This window comes from Ovis aries, chromosome 14 (genome assembly GCF_016772045.2).
Source record: "Ovis aries strain OAR_USU_Benz2616 breed Rambouillet chromosome 14, ARS-UI_Ramb_v3.0, whole genome shotgun sequence".
NCBI lineage: Eukaryota > Metazoa > Chordata > Mammalia > Artiodactyla > Bovidae > Ovis > Ovis aries.
This window is the reverse complement of record NC_056067.1, coordinates 52538249-52553353: the sequence shown is the minus strand read 5'-3', so window position 1 is coordinate 52553353 and position 15105 is coordinate 52538249. Positions and strand designations below refer to the sequence as shown.

The following is a 15105-nucleotide window of genomic DNA, read 5'->3' as shown; positions in this document are numbered from 1 at the left end:
GAGTGGAGGTGATAGGAATAAAAACATATGCTTGGTGAGGCTAGGCCAACTGATATGGAGAGAAATAACGGGATGGAGAACTTGAAAGGCTATAGGAGTTGTGTTGATTATATGAGTACAGGTGATGGATGCTGACAGAGGGAACCTCTGGCTGGAGACAAAGCCTGTCTCCATTTGCTGGTTAGGCTCCAGCTTTCCATTTGCAGACTGCAATTTCATCAATGACCCTCTTTGGATGTTGTGGTTATACAGGCGGTAAGTCGTGTCGGGCTCTTTTGTATAAATTGTATTTTATATAAACTTAAAAACGGAAATGTGAGTCCATAGGTGTGTTCTAGCCTTAGTTTAGCTTTTTTTTTTTTAAGAAAAGAAAGAGCTGGACGAAGGAAGAAATTCCGAAAGCAAGGGACGAATCTTCCAACCGAAATACCCGGCGATGGAGCAGGTAGATCTCGAAGCCAGTAGCGAACAAGCACGAACTCAAGCCACGCCCCCACAAGGGCTGACTCAGTCGTTTACTATTCGCCTCCGCACTTTCTCCGCTCTATCCCAACCCAACCACAACCCTGGGTGGGCGGAGCTAAAGCCAAAAAAGGTGACTTGGGGAGGAGCAAGTGATGTCGTTGCTAAGGCAACTCGAAATCTGGGCCCAGGAGTCGCCAGAGGTAGCGTTGTGAATGAACAAATGGGAGCTGAGGCCCTGCACAAGCCTCATTCAACTTCAGTGGTTGCCGCACCTTGACCACTGAAGATGACCAAAGCAAATCACATCTATATTGAACGGAATCTTCACTTACATTCTTAAACTCATGGGACTACAGAGGGGGCAGAAATTACTTTTTAAAACAATCTACTGAGGGAATTCCCTGGAGGTCCAATGGTTAGGACTCTGCTTCCCCTACAGGGGGGATGGTTCAACCCCCGGTATGAGAAGTAAGATCCCAGTGTCATGGCCAAATAAATAAAGTAAATCTGCTGAAAGACTGCTAGTAATGGGGCTAAGTGTGTGAAATGGACAGCTAGGCTACAAAGCTGGGGTTAAATGGAAAAGGGGCAAAGTTTCACTCTAACCTTTAATCCCCTTTTTCCCAATGGTGCAGCCATGCAGGGTTTGACCCACCTAAAGGCTACCCACCCAGAGGCCAGGCAATGGGAGGGACCTCTTGTATGTGACCATGTGACCCAATTCAAGTCATTCCCCTCACTGTATACAAGCCAGCCCACCAGAAAAGTCCAAGTCTCGCAAGTCTGGCATCCAGGTCACACCAGCTGTTCCAGACTAGCCATGGTCTAATCCCCATATCTTTATCCCAGCTCCCCCCACTCACATGTCTTCCCCTTCCTGACCCAGCTCCACAGGATTCAGCCTTTCAATAGCCACCCTTTCACTCCCTAAATCTGGCTCAATCCCTATAGGCTACATTAAAAAGAGAAATAAAACAAGAAGCAAAGTTTCCTGAGATAACTGATTCCTTGGCAGGAGGGAAGCATTGGGGAATATTTCCAGGGTGGCTGAACTTTGCACCCTCTTCAACAGACAATTTCCCATTAGGTAATCTGCTATCCTTTATTCCCTCCCTCTGTCCCAAATCTTCAAGAACTGGCATGGGGCCCATATATCTGTAGAGCTGAGAGTTCTGTGAGGTAGAGCATTCCTTTCAACAGGATGTAGAACCCATGGGTTTGCAGAAGTGTACTGACTACACCCTGGATGTCCAGAGATGTCAGAGTTGCTTGGAGCTTGGTGCGAATTTCCAAGGGGGTTCTGAACTCTCTGGGGCCCAGAGGTCCAAGCTCAGGAACATATGGAGGCCTGGGAGGCTGTAGCTACACCCAAGGCAGAAAGATGAACACGATGAAGTCTTTATGGCTTGAAGGTGTAGGAGATAATGTCACTACACCGGAGCAGTGCTTCAGCCTGCACGCCTATTGGAGTCTGCAGCTGCGACACGTAGAAATTGGCCACGTCCAGGTCGGTGGCTCCGAAGTGGGCAATCACCTGCACACCCTCGTGCAAAGTGAAGCACACCGGGCGCCCCACCATGGCCAGCAGGCTGCGGAGGTAGCGCTCCCGAAGGGAGGCTCGAGCCTGCTGTTCCTGGAATTCCCGAGATTCTGGAGGCTCCAGGACTTCAGGGACTTCCGGTTTCAGGGGGGCTCTGCGTCCATCGGGAGCAAAGCCTCGGTTTGAGCCATCAGGACCCCGGGGGAGCCGGAGCACAGGCACAGGAGTGGCCAGCGGAGTCTGCATCATCCTGGCTGTTGGGTGAAGAAGCAGACCAGGGAGTCATTACGGGGAGTGTGGAGCTACAGGAAGAGGGGGCTGGGGGCAGAGGCCTATCTACCCCATCTCCACTTAACCTGTCCAAAACCCCACTCCTAAGTCCCCCTTCTAAAATCTGCACCATCCCTCAGCCAGTCAACCCCCTTCCCAGGACCTAGCACCCCCATTTACAAGGTCCATGAAAGCAGGGCCTTTGCACTGCTTTTTAAATTTTATTTTTCAAGTTTTTGGCTGTGCCACCCAGAGGATCTTGGTTCTTGGACCAGGGATCGAACCCATGGCCCACTGTGGTAGAAATGGGGAGTCCTAATCACTGGACCACCAAGAAATTCCCTGTACTGCTTTTATCCCCAGTCCCTGGCAATAAATATTTGCTAAAAGACCAAGCCGTGACCTCTCTCACAAACAGCCCATCCAATCTGTTATTTGTGGAGGAAGGCGTGACAACTCACTCCAGTATTCTTGCCTGGACAATCCCCATGGACAGAGGAGCCTGGGGGACTACAGTTCACGAGGTCACAAAGAGTCAGACACGACTGAGGGACTAAGCACAGCGTATCTCCCAAATAAGTTCCCATTCACACAGAGTCAGCTCAAAAGGGGGATTTTTTTTTTAAGGGTGAAATTTTTTGAGTCATACTTATTTTAAATAAATAAATGAAATAAAGGGAGGAGAGGGGAAAGTCCTTACCATACATTTGAGAAGGCCCAGGATATTTGCAAAGTGTTAAAAGTACCTCCTCAGAAGATATTCCTTGTAAAGACTTCAGAGTAACTTTGCAGTGGAGAAACACGGTAGACACCACTCTAATGCTGGCATTAAAATCAACACGTACAGTGATGGGGCAAACACACACCAAGGGCATCCTGATGTGACACACTCAGGACAGGGCACCCCTTCTATGGTGGTCCTGCCAAAAATGGATGACCTCAATCTATTGAGGCAACTCAAACTGAGGGACAATCTACCAAAAAAAAACCCCAGAAAAATTAGCCTGGTTCTTCAAAATTATCCAGATCATAAAAGACAAATGTTGGGGCGGGGCCACAGGCAGTTCCCTAGTTAGGGTTAACCAGTGGTTAGGATTTGGTGCTTTCCTAAGAGTGTGTGTGTTAGCTGCTCAGTTGTGTCCAACTCTTCACAACTCCATGAACTGTAGCCTGCCAGGCTCCTCTGTCCATGGGATTCTCTAGGCAAGAATACTGGAGTGGGTTGCCATTTCCTTCTCCAGGGGGATCTTCCTGTCCCAGGGACTGAACCCACATCTCTTAGGTCTCCTGTGTTGGCAGGCGGAGTCTGTACCATCTGAGCCACCAAGGAAGTGGCCTGGGTTATACCGGCTTAAGGAACTCTAACCGGGTTATTCCTGGTTAGAGGCGGCAAACAAGAAATGCTCAGGGAGAAAAACATTTATTTTAAATTTAAAATATATATATATTCTTGAGAGTCCTTTGGACAGCAAGGAGATCCAACCAGTCTATCCTAAAGGAAATAAGCCCTGAATATTCATTGGAAGGACTGATGCTGAAGCTGAAACTCCAGTACTTTGGCCACCTGATGTAAAGAACTGACTCATTTGAAGAAACCCTGATGCTGGGAAAGACTGAAGGCAGAAGGAGAAAGGGACGACAGAGGATGAGATGGTTGGATGGTATCACTGACTCAATGGACGTGAGTTTGAATCAACTCCGGGAGTTGGTGATGGACAGGAAGGCCTGGCGTGCTGCAGTCCATGGGGTCGCAAGGAGTCGGACACGACTGAGCGACTGAACGGAACTGACTGATTCCCAACCTAATAGTTTTCACTCTGTCCAACAGCTCAGTCTAGCCACTGTCATCCCCTGCCTGGACTATTGAAGTCAGCTTCTCACTGGACTCCGGATCCCACCTTCACCCGCTGCCAGTCTGTCCTCACACACAGCCAGAGGGACCCCACTAACACCTAGGTCAGATCACATCCCTCTTCAGCTCAGAGTCCTCCCCTGGCTGCCGTCTTGCTCAGAGTCAAAGTCAAAGTCAAAGTCCTCACCACAGCCCTCACGGCCCTGTGTGCTCCGGATCCCGCCCGTGCCCTGGCTTCACGCCCCCGCTTACTCTCTCCACCCGGCCGCACTGGTCTCCCAGCTGGTCTCAAGCATGCCTGGCGTGGTCTCTTCATGGGCCCTGGTACTGGGGTTCCCTCTGCCTGTACTGCCTTCTCCCCATTCCCAGGGCAGCCTGTCTTCAAGATCTCCCCTTCAGCCCCCTTCATCTGAGTCGGCTTCTTCATTCTTCAGAGCATGCCCCTCTCTTACACGTGATGTCTATTTACTGGTCTGCTTATGGTATTTTTCCCTGCGAGATGGCTGCCTCCCCACAGGTAGTGACCTTGCTTTTTCCCCTCTGCGTAGCCCCAGTCCTGGAACATGGGGTGGCATACAGACCAGACTCCTTAAATACTGTGTCTGCTGGAATGAATGGAATGGAAATCGAGCTCTCAGGCCTGCTTAGGTGGGTGACCTCAAGCAACAGACGTTTCCTTTTCCACTGTGTGGAAAAACGGCACCAACAGCCACCTCCACTTGGTATCAGGATTCAGCACGCCCGTGCACCATCGGTTCATGACCCCACACACTAGGTTCTCCCTAGTGTCATTCAAGTTACACTTGAATAACAACTGTATGAGTACTGGTACTGCTGTGTGACCGGGGGGGGGGTTGCTTAATCGGTCTTTGCCTCAGTTTCCCCATCTATAAAATAGACTGACAAGAGGACCAACCTGACAGGGTTGCCACGGGGACTAAATGACCTAACAAACGTGAAAGTTCAGCACTCGCCTGTAACATATTACATGCTACTACACTGAGGTCGGGTTTCTTTTTTTTTTTCAAGTATAGTTGTTGTGCTAGCTTTAGGTATACAGCAAAGCAATTCAGTTATATGTATATATATAAGAATATATACATAATTCAGTTATATACATATATTTTGCTCTTTAGTTGTTAAGTCATGTCCAACTCTTTGTAGCCATATAGATTGTAGCCTACCAGGTTTCTCTGTCCATGGGATTTTCCAGGCAAGAATACTGCAGCGGGTTGCCATTTCCTCTACAGGTATCTTCCCTACCCAGGAATCAAACTCATGTCTCCTACATTGGCAGACAGATTCTTTACCACTCAGCCACCAGGGAAAACTATACACACACTTCTTTAGATTCTTTTCTCTTATATGTTATTACAGAAGATTGAGTATAGTTCCCTCCTGTGCGATGCAGTAGGTCCTTGTTGCTTATCTATTTTATATATAGTACTGTGCATACGTTAATCTCACACTCCTAATTTACCCTGCACCCTGACCGCTGCGCTGATGCTGACTGCATGTAAGGAGATGCTGGCATTGTGGGCAGGAGAGAGGACCTGAGTTTCAGGCAGTGCACCCCTCCCCCTGCTTCAGTCCCCTCCTCTCTAAAGTGATTCACTGAAGTGACTGACATGAATCAGGTACCCAGTGTCCCATCCCAGGGACACTCACCATACAGAGATGACTGGGATTGTCTTTTTTCTTGCGAGGCTCTTCCTATCTCGGCAGCTCAACTTTCAGCTCCTTGCAAGAAAGGATCCTGCAGAGAAATGAATCAACGTTTCTCAACTTCAGCTCTAGGTCTGATCTCACACCTCCTCTGCTCAGAGCCCTCCCATGGCTCCCACGCCATGTGGCCAAAAGCAAAAGCCCTCACTCCAAGGCCCTATCAGCTCTCTGATCTCATCTCCTTCCCTTCTACCCTGTTGTCACTGTTGTCAGTCCCTGAAAATGCCAAGCACATTCCTGCCCCGGGGCCTTTGCACATGCTATTCTTACTGCTTGGAACCTTCTTCCATACATGAGATATATTTCCAGATACATGCCTTGCCTTCCTCCCTTACTTCACTCAGGTTAAACATTCCTCCGTACAGGGAGGAAAATAATAGCCCTTTCACCGTGCAGTATCATTTTTTTTTTCACAGCACTATCACCTCCTGACAATATGCATTTACTTGTCTGCCTACATGCCATCTGTTCTGCCACAGAACGTAAACCTTTGGGAGAAGGGACATGTCCAATTACATCACAAGGGCTGGCAACCAGGGGTCACTCAATAAACACTTGTGGAAGGATTCACTCCTTCTGTTATCCAAGCGCTTGCTCTGCGCCTGACCCACACTGGGTGGTGCTGGAGACCCAGGTGGGAACCAAAGAGCCCGGCCCTACTGTCCAGTGGATGACACACACTAGGGCTCCAGACAGTGACACCAAGAGTAGGCAGGGCTGGAATGAAGGAGCCCGGGGGCCTCATGAGCCCAGAGGCGACACCTGGCCCTGCCTGGGTGGGTAAGAGGTGGTTTCCAGGAAGGGGCTCGGGAAAGAAGGCTCTGATAAGCTCACATTGGAGCAAGGACCAGAATGGAATGAGGAATTGAGCCATGAGGAGATATGGAGGGAAAGCATTCCAGTTGAGAGGACAGCAAACTCAAAGCCCATAGAAGGGTGACTGGGTGATAGTAAGGAGGCCAGTGTGCAGGAGGTGCGGGCAGGGGCCTTGAGGACTGGGGTATCTCTGAGCAGAGGAGGAGCAGGGTCTGACTTATAGGATCCCTCTGCCTGCTGCACAAAGAATGGACTGTGAGGGGCAAGGGGAGAAGCAGGGAGCCCAGTGAGGAAGCCAGCTCACTGGGGAAGGTGGAAGATGACATTATCTGGGGCAGTGAAGCGGGGCGGGGAGAAATGATTGGATTAGGCTATCTGTTGAGGATTGAGAGCCCTCACTATTTGCTAACGCACTGGGCAGAGCCAAGGAAGACTCCCAGGTTTCCACCTGATGGGTAAGACCACAGTGAACAATGAATTAATGGGACTGCTACATGTTCATTATCTCACCACAGATGGCTGTCAATGAGATTAAGGGATATGTACGTTTTCTAATGTATCTGACCACTGCATTCCCAGTTTAGTCCAGGGTCACCAGCCCCCAGGGCTTTCTCCCAGCACTTGTAGGTTAACACTTGAGGGTTTTAGGAGAAACACTCCCTCTAGGGCCGATGGGAAATATGCAAGTTGCCAAAGAGTTCTGTTAAATTCCTTAGTAAAACAAAATTAAATTAAACATGGGCCAGCATAGGCCATGTTTTTGCTCCTATGGAGGAAAAAAAAAAAAGATTTGGTCATACCTGCAACAATCCCCATTTTCCCAAAGAGGAAACTGAAGTTGGGTGATGCCAAAGCATTTACTGGGTGCAAGCTGGTGACTGACAGGAAAAGGGAGCAAACCCAGGTTGGTCTACCAACAGTCAGGGCCATCACCCCTGCCCTATGCAAAAGGGCAGTTTTTTCAGTGAGCAAAGGAGAGCCATTGAGGTCTGGGAGTGACTTGATAAGAAACTGGTTTGAGAAAGGTCACATAGGGTGTGCCCAAGACAGCAAAAGCAGGTATTCTTCCTGGTGACCAAGCTGAGAGTCCTTAATCCTATCAGTCTCCAAGCCAAGGATTTCCTGCCCAGGTTTCAGGGGGGAAAAAAAAATTGGATCCCATTCCCCACTAGAAAAAACTAAAGCGCCCATCACTTGGATCAATGGCAGGGGCAGGAGACTCACAAACTTCCATCCTTGGGGGCCTCAAAGTTCACTTTCAAAAAATAAGAATGGTCGGCTCCGTGGACAAACGCGTAGCTAAACCTTCAATGGCCAGGGTTGGAGACCAACTGAGCTACCAGGCTAACAGCGAAGGCTCTAGACCGAATTCACCGACATAATGACCTGCCTACAACCACCACCCCAAGGGCTGGCCCGGTCTGGATACAAATTAGTTAAACGGGGCGTCGGGTGAGCATCTGGACACCAAGCGCTGAATCCCCCGCCCCCCACCAGGGCCGGTCAGTTTCCTTTCATTTCCGCCCCGGCCACCCGTCGCTCTCCTTTTCTCATACTAAGTAGGTCCTCCCGGCCCGCAGGCGTCCACTCCCCACTCCGCCCTGGGCTGGACGTTCTTCCTACCTCCCGACACAGATTAAGCGAACGATTCTGCTCCAGGAAAGGCCGGAGTCTGAGGACTGCAGCCATTATTACTGTTATTATCGTCGTCGTTATTATTTTCCTGAGGGGTTGCATTCCGACCTCCGACACCTCCCCCCTCCCCCGCAACTCACCCCGGGCGCAGGGATGTCTCCGCTGCTGCGTTGGGAGTGCAGTCCCTCCCCGATGCAGGTGTTCGGGGACTAGAACTTCCCAGTAGTCGGTGCTGCCAGCGCGGACCCGCCGCTTCCCGCCGCTCGGGGTCTTACACGCGGGTGGGCGTCCCGTGCTGGGACCATGGAGCCGGATCTTGCTCGCGACCCACCACTCTGAGATTCACGGCGGCTGGCGCCCCTACTTCCGCCGGCGCTCCAGCTGCAGAGGCCCGGGCAGGCCGCTAGCCTCTGAGCCTGGGTTCCACCCGCGCCGCCGCCGCCGCCGCCGCCCCACGTGGTCGCGGGCGCGCGGGCGCGGTCTCGGAAACCAGCACAGACCCCGGGCGCCACCCAGCCAGCGGCTTGACCCTGCGCTTAGCTCTTGATCTACCAGTCTGCGAGGTGTGGAGGTCCAGGATGTCCATTTTACAGAAGAAACTGAGGCTCCTCTAGGCACATGGGACTTGGCACCCCCACCCCATACACGTGCACACTCCTACCCCTCACCTCCATTCTGAACCCCACCTTCCCTTTGAAACCTTGAGATCATGCTTTCAGCAGCCACGCACCAGGAAAAAGCCTTGCAGAGCAGCACCTGGGAGAGACCAAAGGCGGTCATTTTGCCCAGCAGGACTCCCCATAACCCTGTCTTACAATGGAAAACTGAGGCCTTGAAAGGCAAAATGTCTGTCCTGAGTTGGAAACGCACTGCTCTGGGCTCAGAATGCATTCTTCCCCACGGTTTCACTAAGGGAGGGGTCTTGTGGACCTCGGCTTACCACTGGATCCCCAAGACCCAGTGCCTGCATAGACCCTCTGCAGATATATTTTGGAAAAAAATGCATATAGAAGGAGCTCAATACACAATCTGTTAACTGAACTATGTATGAACCATTAGGAGCTCTGTTCCTGAACAAGATGGATTTGGCTCCGTCCATCTCAGAACCTACATTCTAGAGAGATTGAGAGAGATCCGATAGGTTACTACATGAACGAATACACCAACAAGGTCCTTCAAGGCTTGACAAGGATGCAAAAGGAATAAAATAAGGAGAATAAGATAGGGGGTAGCAGGTTGGAGGAGCGTCTTTATTTGGGCCGTCATGGGAGGTGGCATTGAAGAAGAAGCCACCTCGGGTCACAGATGGGAAACCTGAAGCCCAGGAGGGAACTGGGGACAGATGGAGGTCACGGAGTGTAAATTGTAAGGCCTTCGGCAGGGTGGGGCTCTCTTAGATCCTGTGGTCAGGGAGGTCCTCTGGTCTTTGGAGGACGATTGAGCTGAGACCTGAATAACAATATGAGGGGGCCCTCAGGCTTGCAGCGGGACTCCAGGAGATTAGCATGTGAAATTCCCTCAGTGTTGGGCTGAGGACGCAGCCGGCAGGCCAGAGCCAACTGACCCTGGCCCTGACCTCTGGGGGGTGGGGGGTGGGGCTTGTGTTAGGGAGAGGGGAGATAGGAGAGTAAACAAACAGTTCTAGATGGTGATGTGGTAGGTGCCAGGAAGAAAAGAAAACTTACAAGGTTGGAGGGTGGGGCAGGGTGTTGATGCCACTTCAAATAGCGATCAGAGAGCAGCTTTGACAAGGGAAGTTGGAGGAGGCCCCAGCGGAAGGAGGCTATTGGTTGGCTATTTGGTTTTAATGGCGAGTCCAGGTCTAGGAGCAGAGTCAGTGTATATGATCATGACCCTCCAGGGCTCCAAATCCTCCCAAGGCTTCCATCTCAAAAAACCCGAAGACTTTAAAGTGGTCAAAAGATGTCCCTGGAGCTGACCTTGTTTTCTCACAGAACTCCGTCAATACAGAACTTAATTTACAGAACTCCTCGAATACACAGGCCTGGCATGGGGAGAAAACTGAGGTCCCAACCCCACCCCAGTAATCCTGTCCCTTTATAACCCTTCCTAGCTCCGCGCCAGCCCCCCATGGCACTTGTGAACAGCACCTCATATTTTAGTTTATTTTGTGGAGACTCTGTCTTTCAGAACGAATAACCTGCAAGAGGTCAGGGTTATTTGCTTTTCTACCCTGCTGCATCTTAGTGCTTAGTCCAGAACCTGGCACATAGTAGGCGCTTAACCCTTGTTTACGTAAGGAATTTTTATTGTAATGCATTCAGTGGAATAGGTCAGATTACTATCAGGCGCCTAGCTAAAAACTTGGCCCCTACCATTTTCTCGCTTGGGGGTGTGAGTGGGCACCTTGTGCCTCAGTTTCCACCAGCCCGGAAACGGGGTCAGGAATAGCTGTTTCTGTGCGTGGTCGTGTGAAGTCGTTATCTTTAAGACATTCAATAGTTCAGCCAAACGCAGGGGTCACGGTCCTGATTGAGTTTGGCTGAGGCGGGGCAGTCCTCTCCCGGCAGGCCCCGCCCCGGTGGGCGGAGCCACGGGCCGGGCCAGCACGTGTAAGAGTTCGCTGCGGGTCGCCGCAGTCACTCACCTGGGCGCCTCGGTCTGAGCGCGCACGCCTCGCGTGTCCTCCGCCCGCCATCCGCCAGTCCGTCAGTCCGCCTGCCCGCGACCCATGTCCCGCCGCAAGGCCGGCTGCATGCCTCGCCGAATAGAACCCTCGCCCGCCGCCAACTCAGACGACGAGATGGAGATGCGAGACCTCGTCATCGACGTGAAGCCCGAGCCGGACCCGCGGCCCCTGCAGGCCCCGGGGTTAGGGCCCTTCACCCCGAAGGAAGTGCCCGCGCCAGAGCGGTTCGAGAGCGAACCCCGCCGCTGCGCCGGCCCCGTGCCCCCCGGCGGCCTCATCCACGCCCTCAGCCTGAGCAACCAGTGTTCGCCGTGGACGCCGCTGTCCCTGAGCCCTCACGGTGAGCGCCCCCTACACCAGCCCCGGGCCAAGCTCCCTCCCTTCCCTCTCGGCTGGGACCTCCTCGGGGCACCGACCCCCGGCCCCCTCCCCCCCAGCTCCCGGCCCCTGCCTTAATTTCCTGGCCAGGTCCTAGCCTCCAACCTGCCTTTTGACCTTCGGGTTTCCCCTCTCCCTCTGAACCCCCAGGCCCCATCCTGGCCCCACCCCGCGCTCACCACCCGCTTCCTCCCTGCAGACCGCCAGCCGTGGACCGACAAACATCCAGATCTGTTGACCTGCGGCCGCTGCCTGCAGACCTTCCCGTTGGAGGCCATCACTGCTTTCATGGACCACAAGAAGCTGGGCTGTCAGCTCTTAAGAGGCCCCAGCCCCTGCCAGGGCTCAGGTGAGTAGAGCCAGGATGCAGTCACCGGTCTCAAGTTCAAGGGCCCGGCTTCCTGTGGGAGAGGGGCTGAGCTGGACAGGCGGGGCAGTGAGCACTACTTCCCCTTTCTGGCTCCCCACCGGGTGCAGCCTAGGCGTGGCCAGGGCCTGCCCTGTCCTAGGGCTGAGACTAGTAGTGGTGAGGGGGGTAGGTGGGGGCGGGGCTGGGCAGGGGAGGAGGGCCACCCACAGGGTGTGGCCAGCCCCAGAAGACTGGTCTGGGGATTTGCCATACACACACCCCCAATCTGGTTTCACTTCTCCTTCCCCTTGGCCAGAAATAACTGGCCAGGTGGCTGGACCAGTGTGGCAGTAGGGGGGACCTCTGGGGAGGGCAGCAGCCTGGGGGAGGGGAGCCGAGGCCAGCTGGACTGGGGGTGTTGTCACCCCCTTCCATTTAATGATCACTTCTCATCGAGGTGCTGGGCATTTGCTTGGAGTTGGGGAAGGGGCTTCTGGCCTCCCTCCCTGATGGAATCTCCCAGCCTTGCATGCCCCTGTTTTCAGCCAGGTCCTGGGTGTCTGGATACCTGGGCTCCCAGCCGTGGGTAGGAATTAAAACCCTTAACTTGGTACTAGATGTCTGGCGAGCTGAGCTTTTGGTCAGCATCGATTGTGAAGCTCATACACAGCTCTGGATTTCTAGCCCCTGTGCCATGTGCCCCTGGGATTTGTGAGAAATGGAATTATATTCAGGGCTGGGCCAGGGAGAGGGTCCTGCAGTGAGAGGGGGAGGGGGGATTTTGATTGCAGCAGGGAGGCTGGCCCGGTGGGCAAGGGTGGGGCTGTGATGGGATCATGGGAACAAAACACTCCAAGGTGCTTGGGCTTGGGAGAATTGTAGACACCGATGGGCTTCCCAGGTGGCTCAGTGATAAAGAATCCGCCTGCCAAGGAGATGTGGTTAGATTGATCCCTAGGTCCAGAAGATCCCCTGGAGAGGGGAATGGCTACTCACTCCAGTATTCTTGTCTGGGAAATCCCAGGGACAGAGGAGCCTAGTGGGTTATAGTCCATGTGGTCGCGGAGACTTAGTGACTAAACAACAGTTAATGCTTATAGAGGGCTTGATGGACCAGAACTCTCAGCTATTCTCCATCTGAGGTCACAGCAAATCTAAAAGGGAGAGGACCCCTAGGATGCCCATATTCTAGCAAATGAGGAAACTGAGGCTCAGAGATGTGTATTTCTTGCCCAAGGTCACACAGCTAGGGGGCAGGGGAACCAACTGGAAGTCAGGACAGGCTCACCCTGTCCAACCCCCACCTGTGCTCCTGACCTATGCATCGGGAAAGCCGCCCCCATCCAAAACATAAAGGCAAAAGGATCTGGAAGTACGTTACTAATAGTACCTGAGGGTCAAAAGAAAACGGTGACTGCTAAACCTTCTCCCCATTTAAACCTTGGCACCCTTGTCTCTAAGGCAGGAAAAGGGGATCATGGATGGAACCCAAGTATATGGGGCCTGGCAGAGACATCCGGTTATCAAGAGCTGTTTTTACGAGTAAACCAATCATTTTTCCTAAAAAAATTTTCCTCTCTCTCCCACTCCCTGGGATTTCTGGATTGAAATCCCTTCCTAACTGTAACCTTGGGGAAAGGTCTCTTTGCCTCAGTCTTCCCATCCGGAAAATGAAACTCTTCTCTTCTAAGGAAAATTTTAAGAGGGAGCTTCGGGTGGCAGGTGCCCAGGAGACCTAATTAGGTCAGCCCTTTGTGACCCCGGTATAAGCTAGCACTCCTCTATCCATCCCTCTCCTCTTTTAACCTTTTCTTGAAGACTTTTCAAACACAGAGGGAGTCCCCAGGGACTCATGTACTGCATGGATTTTCCTTGCTCCCTATCTGTCCACCCCGCTCTCTGCACACCTTCCCCCCGGGAGGGCAGGGGGCCTGGCCTCTTCTGCTGCCTCTCAGCTGCTGGACCAGAGCCTCTCCCACCTCATGTCCAGCTGGCAGCTGTGAACTGCAGCTGCTCCGACTAGCCAGTCACACTGCTTCCTGGCCCTTCTCCCCTCTGCAGAACGTGAGGACCTGAAGGCCTTGAACTGCCTCCGCTGTGGCCGACAGTTCACGGGAGCCTGGAAACTGCTGCGCCATGCCCAGTGGGACCATGGACTGTCCATCTACCAGACGGAACCTGAGTCCCCGGAGGCCCCACTGCTGGGCCTGGCTGAGGTGGCCGTGGCCGTGTCGGCCGTGTCGTCGGTGGTGGGGCCCGAAGCCGAGGTCAAGGGCTCCCGGGTGGGGTCCACCCGACGGAGCCCCACCTGCCCCGTGTGTAAGAAGACCCTCAGCTCCTTTAGCAACCTCAAAGTGCACATGCGCTCGCACACAGGCGAGCGGCCCTACGCCTGCGACCAGTGTCCCTACGCCTGCGCCCAGAGCAGCAAGCTCAACCGCCACAAGAAGACCCACCGGCAGCTGCAGCCCCATAGCCCCTGCCTGGCCGACACTGGCCAGGAGCAGGCCTCCACCGCCCCTCCCGAGCCCGCCGCCCATGCCGCAGCCCCTGCCAGCGTCCTCCCGTGCAGAGGAGGAGAGGGGGCTGGGGCAGCCGCCATGGCAGGGGTCCAGGAACCCGGGGCTCCTGGCGGCGGGGCTCAGGCAGGCCCTGGTGGGGACGGCTGGGGCCCTGAAACTAAGGAGCAAAGAACGGACCCGGAGAAGAACCAGAAGACGTCACCCAAGAAGCCGCTGAAGCCAGCGGGCAAGAACCGGGGGCCGGGGCCTGGGGGCAGCTGCGAGTTCTGCGGGAAGCATTTCACGAACAGCAGCAACCTGACGGTGCACCGGCGCTCACACACGGGCGAGCGGCCCTACGCCTGCGAGCTCTGCTCCTACGCCTGCGCCCAGAGCAGCAAGCTCAACCGCCACCGCCGCATGCACGGCCTGGGGCCCAGCGGGCCCCGCTTCGCGTGCCCCCACTGCTGCGTGCCCTTCGGCCTGCGGGCCACCCTGGACAAGCACCTGCGGCAGAAGCACCCCGAGATGGCTGGGGACGCCTGAGCAGAGGGATGCCCCCCTGCCGTCCAGGGCACTACGATTACCCACCTTTGTGACCTCCTATCCTTCCCCCCAGCCCATGAGTAAAGCCTGCCCGCAGCTACACGTGTTTGGACTCTGGTTTTCTTGGGGTGTCTGAGCTGGGGTGGGAGGCTTCCCTCCTTGGGGTGGACAGCTGGACAGACCGGTTTGGAACGATGGGGTAAGGGGAGAGGCTGGCCCCCAGCGCCCGGGGCACCACAGTACTGGCACAGAAAGCTGTGCTCCCGGTTCCTGGTGTGGGCGAGGCCAGGGCAGGGGCCGAGGCGAGGGCGGGGAGAGGCCTGGACCTGTCACCGGAGGCCCCTGGGCAAAGTCCTGGCCCATCCTCCACAGGCGGGG

The 15105-nt window shown here is 54.0% G+C and overlaps 2 protein-coding genes across 6 annotated transcripts; one reads left to right on the top strand and one right to left on the bottom strand.

Annotated features, from left to right (window-relative positions):
- Positions 1–1452: 1452 nt before the first annotated feature.
- On the bottom strand, positions 1453–11736 carry GEMIN7 (gem nuclear organelle associated protein 7). Of its 5 annotated transcripts, none has more exons than XM_042232166.1 (3): positions 11511–11736; positions 5796–5883; positions 1453–2259 (listed from the first exon to the last, which is right to left on the bottom strand). In XM_042232166.1, exon 3 carries the CDS (start codon positions 2252–2254, stop codon positions 1865–1867), a length of 390 nt encoding a protein of 129 aa, XP_042088100.1. In that variant the 5' UTR covers positions 2255–2259; positions 5796–5883; positions 11511–11736; the 3' UTR covers positions 1453–1864. The 5 variants fall into 5 exon arrangements, with proteins under 5 accessions (XP_042088100.1, XP_027834269.1, XP_042088101.1 ...); XM_027978468.2 differs by having other exon boundaries at positions 11571–11736; XM_042232167.2 differs by lacking the exon at positions 11511–11736 and adding an exon at positions 10912–11052.
- On the top strand, positions 10906–14827 carry ZNF296 (zinc finger protein 296). The gene is made up of 3 exons (XM_027978466.2): positions 10906–11293; positions 11531–11680; positions 13742–14827. The coding sequence occupies exons 1-3, from the start codon at positions 10996–10998 to the stop codon at positions 14725–14727; spliced, it is 1434 nt and encodes a 477-aa protein (XP_027834267.1). The 5' UTR covers positions 10906–10995; the 3' UTR covers positions 14728–14827.
- Positions 14828–15105: the final 278 nt, after the last annotated feature.